The sequence below is a fragment of the Lontra canadensis genome, unplaced genomic scaffold (assembly GCF_010015895.1).
Source record: "Lontra canadensis isolate GAN:19392208 unplaced genomic scaffold, GSC_riverotter_1.0 scaffold12, whole genome shotgun sequence".
NCBI lineage: Eukaryota > Metazoa > Chordata > Mammalia > Carnivora > Mustelidae > Lontra > Lontra canadensis.
Genome location: NW_022631006.1, coordinates 5858082 through 5870506, shown reverse-complemented (window position 1 = coordinate 5870506; position 12425 = coordinate 5858082). Strand labels below are relative to the sequence as shown.

General features: G+C 58.1%; 1 protein-coding gene across 5 annotated transcripts; it reads left to right on the top strand.

Annotated features, from left to right (window-relative positions):
• The first annotated feature begins 843 nt into the window (after nt 1-843).
• Nucleotides 844-10769, top strand: NFATC4 (nuclear factor of activated T cells 4). 5 transcript variants are annotated; one of them, XM_032856251.1, is made up of 11 exons: nt 844-969; nt 1587-1715; nt 2836-3931; nt 5491-5653; nt 6234-6433; nt 6750-6922; nt 7366-7506; nt 8513-8568; nt 8846-8972; nt 9168-9746; nt 10471-10769. In XM_032856251.1, the coding sequence occupies exons 2-11, from the start codon at nt 1616-1618 to the stop codon at nt 10536-10538; spliced, it is 2703 nt and encodes a 900-aa protein (XP_032712142.1). In that variant the 5' UTR covers nt 844-969; nt 1587-1615; the 3' UTR covers nt 10539-10769. The 5 variants fall into 5 exon arrangements, with proteins under 5 accessions (XP_032712142.1, XP_032712145.1, XP_032712144.1 ...); XM_032856254.1 differs by lacking the exon at nt 844-969 and adding an exon at nt 10237-10316 and having other exon boundaries at nt 1334-1715; nt 9168-9428; nt 10471-10537; XM_032856253.1 differs by lacking the exon at nt 844-969 and having other exon boundaries at nt 1334-1715; nt 9168-9428.
• Nucleotides 10770-12425: the final 1656 nt, after the last annotated feature.

Here is a 12425-nt window from a genome sequence, read left to right as displayed (position 1 = left end):
CGTCGCGGTCCTGGGCTCGGAGCCGGAGCCTCTCCGCACGTCACTGGGGTCCCCGGGGGCTGGGGGGGTCCCCAGGGCGGGCCAGCGGGAGGACGCGAGGACGGGAGGGAAGGGAGGGGAGCCGCCTCTGCCGCTGCGGAGCTCCGGCCCGCGGAGCCAGCCCTCCCCTCTTCCCTTCTGCCCAGCAGAGCCTGTTTCTCATTAGAGTAACGGGCGCGGTCCCCGCCCGGCTCCCGAGTGTTTGTAAACGTCTGACCCGAGGGCCCTAACTTAACCCTTTAGGTGCGGGGCTGGGGCGCCTCATGGGGCGCAGCCCTGAGCTAGAAGGATACAGGTTAAAGGTCTCTGCGGCCTGTTAAAGAGGTTTAGAGTACACCTTCGGTGTTGGTCGGGGGTGGGGGATGGTACCTCCCACACCCCGGTCCGCCTTTCGAGTCAAGAATCTCCATTCTAATTCCCTCTTACCCCAACAGGCCCCACCATGCCTGCCCTTCCTGGAACTCCAGCCCGAGTCTTCCTTCCTCCCCCCGCCCAGGTGACAGGTGTCCAACCCTGGGGCCCACAAGGTCGTCGGGCTTCGGGTTCCTAGAAAACCTGGCTAGGATTTGTCAGGCTAGTCGGAGCGGGATGCTATCGGATCTGAGAGTCATTCCAGACTACAGTTCTGGGAGGGGGGAGCCGACTTCCCGTGGAGGCTAATTAATGGCCCCTCTGGGTGGCTGGGACTCGGGCAGCGGTAAAGCCCGGCCTGGATCACCGCCCAATCAGGGGCTATGGACCTCTGAACAGTCCCCCCAAACGCCTAAATGTTCTTCATCTTTGAGGGTTTGGGAGAGACGGTGCCTGAGAGGGCTGACTCGGCAGGGCTTCCAGAAGGCCCAGGCAGGGCGGCTTCAAGAGAACGATGACCTTTTCCTTTTCAGAGCAGCCTGTAGCTACTCTGAACCCCAGAGCCTCCTGGGCCTCAAGGCTTGGAGGGAAAGGGGAGGAGAGGTGTCCTTTCTTGAGAGTTGCTGACCTCACAACTCTTCAGAACTTAGGAAAGGATCTCCCTGGGCTCTCCACACTATAGGCCCAGGATGTAACCGCCCTAAGGCGCTCGGACCCGGAGCCCTCAGCTTAGACTAAGTTGGGGGTGTGTGTGTGGTGGTAGTGCTCCCTGCGGGGTATGATTGTCATGAGTGAGGGCCAATAAGCTTTAGTAAGGTCGCACCACGCTTGAAGGACAGTTTTCCAATTCAGTTTTGTTCTTTTTCTTTCTTTCTTTTTTTTTTTTTTTTTTTTTGAGGGGGAGGGACTGGATAGAGGACAGAGGGAGGGAGGGTGGGGGAGGACGAGGGGCGCGTGGTTTTCTCATCTCATCCCTGGAGGAGGGGCTGGAGCATCCCGGGCAGCCAATCAGGGACAGGCTGGGGGGGGCGCTTTGAAGAAGTTTGGGGGAAAAAAGTTTGGAAAAGTTTCTATAATAACGAGGGGGCGTCCGGAGGGAGGAGGCAGCTGCGGAGGAGGGGGCGTCTCAAAGAAGGGGAGGGAGGGAGCCACGGGTGAGGATACGGCAGCCTCCTGAGCTCCCCCCTCCCACCCAGATCGGGACCTGGGGGCTCTGGCCGGCTCCATGGGGGCCGCAAGCTGCGAGGATGAGGAGCTGGAATTTAAGCTGGTGTTCGGGGAGGAAAAGGAGACCCCCCCGCTGGGCGCGGGGGGGTCGGGGGAAGGTTAGTGCGGGGCTGGGAAGGGGTCTCGGGGTCAGTGAGGGAAAGGGCCGGGAGATCCCGAGTCTGGGAATTTTAGGGCGGGGAGCCTGGGGTGGAGGATGAGGGGCTTAGAGGTGGCGGGGAGTCGCGGGGCACGCGGGTCTGCGGAGGTGAGGCTGGGGGCCCGGCACCACTTTCTCCTTTTTAGGTCGTGACTGGGGTGGGGGTGGGGGTGCCGTTGGCTGCGCGCCGCCTCTCGGCTGGGCCGTCTGTCACTGGGATGGGGGGCGGGCGGGAAGAGCGGCCCCGAGAGCCCCGGGCGCCGCCAGGGAAGGGGAACGGGGTAGGGGTGGGTCTCTGGAGCGTGCGGCTGCCTGACCCGGCCTTGGGCCCGCGGACCCGACGCCGGGGGCTGGGGGAGCTCTCGGGCCCCGCCAGGGCGCCCCTCCCCCTCCCCCGCCGGCTGCAATGAGAGACAGATGGCGGGGACTGAGCCGGGGGCGGCGGCCGCCGCTCTCACGGAATCGGCGCTGCCCGCGCCCCCCTCCCCGGAGCCCGGCCCGGGGCCCGCACGCAGCATCCCCTTCGCTGCACCCCCGCCCACAGATGGAGGGAGTGGAGGAGGAGCCACCTCCCCTTGTCGCCACAGCCCCGGCGCCCCTCCACCCCTTGGCCACCGTTGCGATGGCAACTGGGGCTCCTGCCAGCACCGTTTGGGGGTTTGGGAACCGCTGCTAATTGGGTTCATGTGTGAGTCGCCCCCAGCCCAGCCCAGCGCCTCCCTAAACACGCCTCCAGGCCCAGCTCCAGCCCCTTTCCAGTCGCCTCCCTCACCTTAAGACCCGCCCCGTCTGGTACCCCAGGTCCCAGGGCCAGGGGCTCAAGAGTGTCAGGTTCTCCGAGTGAGAAAAGGCCTGGGACCTCTGGATCTATGTACTCCACCTTCTGAGGTCCAACTTTGCTTTTGTCTTTGTGGCTCTTAAGGGCATCTCAGGGATCCCCCCCTTATGCTGAGGAGGGGGTGGCATACAGGATTTGGAGGGCTGGCCGCTCAAGGAACCCAGACATCTCACCTGCTTCTCTTTGTCCCCATCTCCTGTGGCATCCCTCTCTCTGTCCCCCTCCCTTCCCATTTTGACAGAACTGGACTCAGAGGACGCCCCGCCATGCTGCCGTCTGGCCCTGGGGGAGCCCCCTCCCTATGGCGCTGCCCCTATTGGCATTCCCAGGCCTCCACCCCCTCGGCCTGGCATGCATTCACCACCACCCCGCCCAGCCCCCTCACCTGGCACTTGGGAGAGCCAGCCTGCCCGGTCAGTGAGGCTGGGGGCCCCGGGAGGGGCTTCCGGGGGGGCTGGAGGAGGCCGTGTTCTTGAATGCCCCAGCATCCGCATCACTTCCATCTCTCCCACCCCTGACCCGCCGGCCACGCTGGAGGACAACCCCGATGCCTGGGGGGATGGCTCCCCCAGGGATTACCCACCACCGGAAGGCTTTGGGGGCTACCGAGAGACGGGGGGCCAGGGCGGGGGCCCTTTCTTCAGCCCCAGCCCTGGCAGCAGCAGCCTGTCCTCGTGGAGCTTCTTCTCCGACGCTTCAGACGAGGCAGCCCTGTACGCAGCCTGCGATGAGGTGGAGTCTGAGCTGAATGAGGCAGCCTCGCGCTTTGGCCTGGGCTCCCCCCTGCCCTCGCCCCGGGCCTCCCCCAGGCCATGGACCCCCGACGATCCCTGGAACCTGTATGGTCCGAGCCCTGGAGGCCGGGGGCCAGAGGATAGCTGGCTACTCCTCAGCGCTCCTGGGCCCACCCCAGCCTCCCCACGGCCGGCCTCTCCATGTGGCAAGCGGCGCTATTCCAGCTCGGGAACCCCATCTTCGGCCTCCCCAGCTCTGTCCCGCCGTGGCAGCCTGGGGGAGGAGGGCCCCGAGCCACCTCCACCACCACCATTGCCTCTGGCCCGGGACCCTGGCTCCCCTGGCCCTTTTGACTACGTGGGAGCCCCGCCAGCGGAGAGCATCCCACAGAAGACCCGGCGGACTTCCAGCGAGCAGGCAGTGGCCCTGCCTCGGTCTGAGGAGCCTGCCCCATGCAATGGGAAGCTGCAGTCAGGGGCTGAGGAGACTGCGGTGCCCCCTGGGGGGCCTCGAAAGGAGGTGGCCGGCATGGACTATCTGGCAGTGCCTTCCCCGCTGGCTTGGTCCAAGGCCCGGATTGGGGGACACAGCCCCATCTTCAGGTGAGGATTGCGGCTAGCCCCACCTGTGTCTCCGGCCATCCCATGGAGGGAGCAGAAGGTCAAGGAATGGGTTAGAAGGACGGTCCTGGTTCTGTGCCCTTGGCATTTCAAAAGAGAATCTTCGACCTTACTCAGTTTTTGGGAGAATTAAACCAAGCCAAACCAAACCCAAACCCCACCCCCTCCAAACATAATTTGCAAAAGGACAATCCCTCCCTGTGGACCAATAAGGAAAAACCTCCCTACCTCCCAGGAAGACCACTTAGGTAAAGAGAGAGTGCCTGGCCTCTAGCACATCCCAGCCCCCAGCTCTGCACTGGGTGTGAGCCTGGCTGGATTTAAGCCCTGTGCTGGGTAGTAGGAAGTCTCTCTTCTCTCAATTTCTAGGGCCATGACTTACTGATTAAAAGCGTAGCTGCTAATTTGAATAAAACAGCTTGCAAGTCAAAGAATTCCTATTAAAACAAGCGGTGCTTAGAGTTCTTCCACCCCTTTCACTCTCAAAGAACCCTGCCCACTTCAATCATCCTGAATCTTGGGATGTCACATTGAGCTGGCTCCATCCAGAAAAGTTTCCTGGGGAAATAAATCTTAACGTCTGTTGCCTTGGGCTTCTGTAGAGCAGGGTTGTATGGGGCTGTGGCGGGCACTGTAGGGTGACTTAACGGCATCCGTGGCCTCTATCTTCTGGGTACTAGTGGCACCCTGTCCCCTAGTTGGTTCTACTCAAAGTGTCTACAGACATTGCCAGCCACCACCTGGAGGATATCTTCCCGCTCAATACAGGAAAATTGCCCATCTGTAACCCCTGGCTTTTTGGAACTGACCTTCCAGCCCCAGCTAGTGGAAAAGGTGCTTGAAACAGTCCTGGCTTCTGTCAGTCACTGTCTTGCTTGGCCTGCTGGATTCTACTCCCTGGAGCCTCAATTTCTTTATTTGAAAAACAAAGGGTGAACCTCTGAGGACTTTTCTGGTCCGAAGTGGTCTTTCTTTCTTTCTTTTTTTAAAGATTTATTTATTTATTTATTTATTTGACAGATAGAGATCACAAGTAGGCAGAGAGGCAGGCAGACAGAGAGAGGGAGAAGCAGGCTTCCTGCTGAGCAGAGAGCCCCATGCGGGGCTCCATCCCAGGACCCTGGGATCATGACCTGAGCCGAAGGCAGAGGCTTTAACCCACCTAGCCACCCAGGTGCCCCTTGAAGTGGTATTTCTTTACTTAACTCTTCCTGTCCAGGTCTGGGGATTAGGATTAGGTCTAGGTTGACCTCTGTATCCTGGTGAATGAACCCTCGCCACCCCAAACCCTGTGCCCAGAGCTGGAAAGAAAGGAGTCTCAGGCCTGGTACCATCTTTCACACCCTCGTCTCAAGGGGTTCTGAGAGGGTTGTCTCCTATCTCCCCCTGCTTCTGGGCTTTCGGACTGTTTTATTTCTGCTGTGATTTCCTTTCTCCCTCACCCAACACCCCCTCCTCCCTCACATCGAAGGGAGCTGGGCCTACTGCTTCCCTGACGGGTCTGAGGCTATAGATGGTCAGTGCTCTTCTCTCCTCTCCAGGACCTCTGCCCTACCCCCGCTGGACTGGCCGCTGCCCAGCCAGTATGAGCAGCTGGAACTGAGGATCGAGGTTCAGCCCAGAGCCCACCACCGGGCCCACTATGAGACTGAGGGCAGCCGAGGAGCTGTCAAAGCTGCCCCTGGTGGTCACCCTGTAGTCAAGGTAAGGGGCAGAGGGCAGGCCTGATAGACTTTCTCTTCTCCAGTCCCAGATCCCTGCAGATGGGCTCCAGCTGTGCCGACCCATGGCACTGCCCTTTCCCACACTCCCTCAGCAGTGACCCTGCAGGCAGCCTGGGGGAAGGGCAGGAGTTAGAGGAGGAAGGGTGCACTTCAAGGACCCGGATATACTTTCTACTTCTCTGTCCCTCCACCCCCGCTCCACTCTTCCCATGGGATACCAGTCTCATGTCTACTCTGGAAAATGGTGGCATGCCAGATGTGGGGGATGGGGTGAGGCTGAGGCCAAAGTTCACTGGGAGTTAGGTTGTCTCTTGAGTTGGGCCAGTCTCTCTTGGAAGATTTTCCCCTTTGCCCAACCCAGTTTGGGCCTTATTCCAAGAATAGCACTGTGAACTCCAGGCCACGTTTTCTCCACAGCTGATGCCCAATTCCCCCTGGGAGTCCCTTCCAGGATATCCTTTATCTTTCACCATCCTCATCCCCTGGTCGACTGAAAACCCAGGGATGGATGAAGGATGAGACTTGGGGATTTCAACTGGGTGGCCGCTCTCTCCTGCCAGCTCCTGGGCTACAGTGAAAAGCCACTGACCCTACAGATGTTCATTGGCACTGCAGATGAACGGAACCTGCGGCCTCATGCCTTCTATCAGGTGCACCGTATCACGGGCAAGATGGTGGCCACAGCTAGCTATGAAGCTGTCGTCAGTGGTACCAAAGTGTTGGAGATGACCCTGCTTCCTGAGAACAACATGGCAGCCAAGTAGGTCCCCGTTTCACTTCCCCTCAGTCTTCAGGCTTTAGGACTGACCTTTTCCATGAGGTCTTCCTCTTCCCAGAAGAGCTAGACATCACCCCTAGGAGCAGGTTTCAGGCTTCTCATGAACTAGAAGAGGACTTTGGGGGTTAGGGAGCACCTTGGAGAGACCACCTTTGATTAGAAAATCAACCCCTTCCCAGGCTCCCAGAGGAAATCATTCAGGGCTTTGGATGAAGGGTGGGGGTTTCCTTCTTGTGGGGGCATCACTGTTCACCTGGGCTGGTGGTGGGGGGGCTTGCCTTCCATTCTCTGCCTTCAGCATTGACTGTGCTGGAATCCTGAAGCTCCGGAATTCAGACATCGAACTACGGAAGGGGGAGACGGACATCGGGCGCAAGAACACGCGAGTGCGGCTCGTATTCCGCGTGCACGTGCCCCAGGGCAGTGGGAAGGTCGTCTCAGTGCAGACAGCATCAGTGCCCATTGAGTGCTGTGAGCAAAGAGGCCCTGTGCCAGCTCTTTGTCTCTTGCCGCTCCCTCTCTGTATGTCTGTCTGGCTTCCCATCTCTTCTGCATCGTGTCCTGTGTCCTGTCTGTCCCAGGTAGCCCTGAAAAGGACTTATCACTTATTTCTTTTATGGAGGGGGTGGGGGCAGTGTTCTCAGACTGTCTGGGCTGGACTAGAGTATCCCTGGGTCGCTCTGTGTCCTTGTCTGGGTAACTTTCTGGCCTTTGGTGACCTTGTTCATCTCTCTCTCTGCCCAGGCTCCTTACCTGGTCTGTATGACCCCAGGGATACTGTTGGTTTACTGTGTGTCTGCTGCTGAGGAGGACTCCTCCAGAGTCCTGTGGCAGTGATTCCAAGGAGGGTGGGGGCAAGGAGGCCATCCTCTTGTGTGCAGCCCTGCCAGCTTCTCTCCTGCCCTGCTCTGCAGCCCAGCGCTCAGCCCAGGAGCTGCCCCAGGTAGAGGCCTACAGCCCCAGTGCCTGCTCCGTGAGAGGAGGAGAGGAACTAGTGCTCACTGGCTCCAACTTCCTGCCAGACTCCAAGGTGGTGTTCATCGAGAGGGGCCCTGGTGAGCACCCATGGGGGCGGGGGCAGGCAGGAAGAGTTTGGAACCGGCAGGTGAATGATCTCGGGCGCTTTCACTAAACTAGCAAGTTGAGCCTCCGTTTCCCTCTCTGTAAAAGGGAACAGTTACCTTGCCCTTCCTATTGTCCTGTCTGCTTCCCGAGGGGAGATCGGTGTGACAGCAATCTCAAATGCTCAAAGGAGGTGGGGGTGGTCCCTGGCCGGCTCAGTCAGTAAAGCATGAGACTCTTGGTGTCGGGGTTATGAGTTCTAGCCCCATATTGGGAGTGGAGATTACTTAAAATCTAAAAAAATAAAATAAAATGCTCAAGATGATGAACAAATGTAGGAAATCCACATTCATTTTATTAAAGAGGAGTCAGCTTTGACATACTTTACTCCCATGTGGATAGGCTATAGAGGAGAAGGGGAGAGGGGATTTAGACCGTCACAGCTCCTGGAACACCCTGAGTTATGGGCTTGGTAGCACAACTGGGATTGCAAAGCTTGTGAGGGGCCTCAGGTCAGCTGCGGGGCTGGAGAAGGGGAGACCGAGGGGTCCAGATAAAACCACCACCTCCCCTGACCCTGCCTATCGAGAGCCCCAGCTCCTATACTCAAATATAGCACCCTGAGACCATGTCAAAGCAGGTGCAGAGGTTCTGAGTCTTGAGATTGGAGTTTCATTGACTTCCTGCAAGCGAGGACCTTTCCTACCCTTGAACTTCCTCCCAGCACTATGACAGGAGGGGATGTTTGGAGCTGGATGGGAGGGTTCATGCCTCTGTCATGAACTGTGTCTGATTCCTGGGCTGGCCCTGCCATTTCTCTTGGTTTCAGTTTGCTGCCTCTTCCACACAATTGAATAAACACTCAGTGGGCTCTTCTGTGAGCCAGGCCCCATGGGGGACTTCTGAGTCTGACCTCAGCTCTAGCAGGAGGGGAAATGGCAGGGGGCAGGGGGCAGGGCCCCTGGAGTTGGGCTGGAGCTCTCTGTTCCTCCTGCACAGATGGAAAGCTGCAGTGGGAGGAGGAGGCCACAGTGAACCGGCTGCAGAGCAACGAGGTACCAGTGTCACTCGGGCACGTGCCCTGGGTGGGTGGTGGGAGAAGTCAGGAAATTCACAGCTCTTGTCTCTTGCCCATGGGAATGGAGTCCAGAAGCTACCTTTTCTTTTCTGGAGGAGGCGGCCTGCCTACCATGGAAGCAGGTTCATCTCTAGAGAATGAACTTTGCTGTTAAGCAAATGAACAAACCAGGAGGTGGAGCTTGGGTCCCTGAGAGGGATGGGCTGAGTCTAGATCCCTGAGGGCTGACTGCCTCATCCTGTGCTCTTCTCCAGGTGACGCTGACCCTGACTGTCCCTGAGTACAGCAACAAGCGGGTGTCCCGGCCAGTCCAGGTCTACTTTTATGTCTCCAATGGACGGAGGAAGCGCAGTCCTACCCAGACTTTCAAGTTTCTGCCTGGTACGCTTGAGGACAGCCCATGGTGGGGGTGTGGGAATACGGGGAGTGGGGGTGGGGCAGAGGGCTGCAGTGCCCCCATGGTTAGGGGCCAAGGGGTGGCTGAAGCCTGGGGATGGAGAGGAGGTTGGAGGCTGTGCGGTGGGGAGACAGCCCGCCCTCTCACCAGTGTGTCCTCCTGCTGTCCCTTCTACCCAGTGATCTTCAAGGAGGAGCCCTTACCGGACTCATCTCTCCGTGGCTTCCCTTCAGCACCTGGTCCCCCCTTTGGCACTGACATGGACTTCTCACCACCCAGGCCCCCTTACCCCTCCTATCCCCACGAAGACCCTGCTTATGAAACTCCTTACCTATCAGAAGGCTTCAGCTATGGCACACCCCCTCTATATCCCCAGACGGGGCCCCCGCCATCCTACAGACCTGGCCTGCGGATGTTCCCTGAGACTGGGGGTGCCACAGGTTGTGGCCGCCCCCCTCCAGTCTCCTTCCTTCCCCGGCCCTTCCCCGACCCCTATGGAGGACGGGGCTCCCCATTTCCCTTGGGGCTGCCATTCCCTCCTCCAGCCCCCTTTCGGCCTCCACTGCCTTCATCCCCACCACTTGAAGGCCCCTTCCCTCCCCAGAGTGGCATTCCCCCCACACCAACGGAGGGATACAATGAGGTAGGGCCGAGCTATGGCCCTGGGGAGGGGGCTCCGGAGCAGGAGAAATCCAGGGGTGGCTACGGCAGCGGCTTCCGAGACAGTGTCCCTATCCAGGGTATCACGCTGGAGGAAGGTGGGTGTGCGCCTGGGGGCTGTGAGTGTGAGTGTGTGTAAGAGGTTGCTCTGCATGTTTGCTGAGGGCTGGAGTTTGGCTTCTATGATTGGGCATCCTTGGTCCCTTGGGGCCAGTCAGAGGATCTCAGGAGGCACATGCTTGGTGCATGCAGCCACCTGAATCCAGTTCCACTTAGTTCCAAAGGGTGCACAGAGTACCGGCCCCAGCCCTTCTGCCTTGGCTCTCTGCCCCAGATCAGTCTCAGGGCTAGAAGCACTTTAAAAGTCATGCAGCCTAGCTCCCTCCATCTGCGGACTCAGGCACTGTATTTCAGAGAGGGGTAGGGGCTCTCAGAGGTCCCCCCGGAGCATATTGCCTCAGCTTTCCACTCCACATGGTGACTGTGGTCAGGGTTGGTGGTGACAAGCCTTGGTATTTTGCATCTCCTTCCTCCCACTGGCTACCCCCACCCGCAGCACTGCTGACTGCACTTGCCCTGACATTGCAGGCCAAGCCAGCAGGACAGGGCTGGGATGGGGGCCTGGGAGCCCACATGGATGGAACTGAGCGAGATTGGATTGGGACGAGGTATCCAGACACACTGGGGAAAGTGGAAGAGAAGCCAGTGGAGGAGGAGCCTAGAAGCATCGTAGACTGAGGCCTGCCTGGAATGGATTGGGGGTCTCTGGAGAAGGAGGGGACTAGTCCCTAGCCCAGTCTTTCAACTGCCCCTCCTTTACAGTGAGTGAAATCATTGGCCGAGACCTGAGTGGCTTCCCTGCACCTCCCGGAGAAGAGCCTCCTGCCTGAAGCGTCGCCTGGCAAACCCCAGCCCTGCCCAGCCTCGCCCACTTTCCCTTCATCCTGGGTTGGTGGTTTCAGAAGCTTGGGCCGACCTGGCTCCTCTTTCTCCAGCTTGATATGCCTCCTCTCCTCTACCCCTCGCTGAGGTGTGGCCCTTGGGCCTGGTGCTGCCTTGGAGGGCTAAAATGGGAGTGGGGCCCGAGACCAGGAGTGAGGACAGACCGGAGTGAAGGCTGTGTCTCGAGTGAAGGCTGTGTCTCGTTGTGTACAAGCCACGGTGCTGGGAGGCTGGGGACAGATTGATGGATAATAAACTGCTCACTGACTAGTGCTTCAGGCTCCAGAAGTCTTTGGAGAAAGAGAGATGGGGCAGCTTACTTTAGCCCTGGTCCAAGGAAGACCTCCAAGGAGGCTTACAGGTTGTATCCCAAAGAGTGTCTCAGTGGAGGGTTGCTGGGGAAGGTTTGGAGGGACTCCAGAGGCTCTCCAGCTGGGGTGAGGTTGGGGGCCAGGGCTGGAGGAGGCCTCTCCTCCATGGGAATTCAGATTCTTTGGGAGCTTTGGGATGGGGCCCAGGGATTTGTGTGTTTTCAAGTTCCTTTCTCTTGCCGCTGCTCAGATCATTCTGATTCATAGTCAAGGTCACAAAACAGCAGTCTAGTCCCTTTCCCCTATTTATAAAGGAGGAATCTTGACTCAGAGAGGGAAAGGGGCTTGTCGAAGGTTACACAGCTAATCAACTAGCAAGTTGAAAACACTCCTGGGCTCCTGCTCCCAGCCCCTCTTCAGATACCCTCACCCGTGGGGCTCAAGCCCCACCGAAGGCTTATCTCCCTAGAGTAGGGTTAGGGGTGAGGGAGGGCTGGCATGGATCCATCTACACTGGATTCTCCCACTGCTGGGGATCTTGAAGACGTTCTGGAAAGATCTGTGATTCAGAGGTGGATTAGGAAGCCAAATAGCTCCCTAATGTCTCTGGCCACCACTCCATTGTATGACCTTCTGGCCTACCTTGAGGGTAAACCCACATGTCACCACTGACAGGCCAGGCTTGGAAACCTGGTTTACCCTAGTTCACAGGCTCTAGGACCAACCAGTGGGCTGGGGAGGCTCAAAACTTGTCTGCCCTGCTCACTTGGAGCCTGGTACACAGTAGGCACTGAGTACTACCAGGCTGAGTTGGGGAGGACTGGCTGCCGGGGGCCATACTCAAAAGATATTCAGGGAATTAGTACTTGAGGAATCTGCTGCACCTAAGGCTGCTGGGGCCTCTCTATGCCCAGGAGGTCAAATACCTATTTTTTCAGGGGCAGGTGTGGCAGAAGCTGGATTGGAGGATTGGAAAACCAGGGTGATACCTTCTCCCCAACCCCTTCCATCTGGGTTGCTGCACTGATATGAATTTCCTTTGTCTTCATGAATACAAATTTCTGTGAACCAAACTGACATCAAATGATCAGCTCACTGGGCTTTGGGAGCTTTTATTTATTTATTTATTTTTTAATTTTTTTTTAAGGTTTTATTCATTTATTTGACAGACAGAGATCACAAGTAGGCAGAGAGGCAGGTGGAGAGAGAGAAGGGGAACCAGGCTCCCCGCAGAGCAGAGAGCCCGATGCAGGGCTCCATCCCAGGACCCCGGGATCATGACCCAAGCCGAAGGTAGAGGCTTTAACCCACTGAGCCCCCCAGGCGCCCCCCAGTAAATATTTCTTGTACAGATAGTGTGTCAGGTCTTGAGGGCGGAGGTGGGCTGCGAATAATTTTAATAGGGGGTATAAAAGGAGCAGAGATCGGGAACACGTCATCCAGCTGTGGGTTTAAGGTGCTAATTTCAGGATGATGGAATTAAGGGATGGGCAGGTTAGGCGGAGCTAGCAGAATGGGCCCAAT

Coding starts and splice junctions, on each gene's coding strand:
- NFATC4 (XM_032856251.1), top strand. CDS start 1,616: ATGGGGGCCGCAAGCTGCGAGGATGAGGAGCTGGAATTTAAGCTGGTG. Junction 3,932..5,490: donor GGACACAGCCCCATCTTCAG/GTGAGGATTGCG, acceptor TCTCCTCTCCAG/GACCTCTGCCCTACCCCCGC. Junction 6,923..7,365: donor ATCAGTGCCCATTGAGTGCT/GTGAGCAAAGAG, acceptor CCTGCTCTGCAG/CCCAGCGCTCAGCCCAGGAG.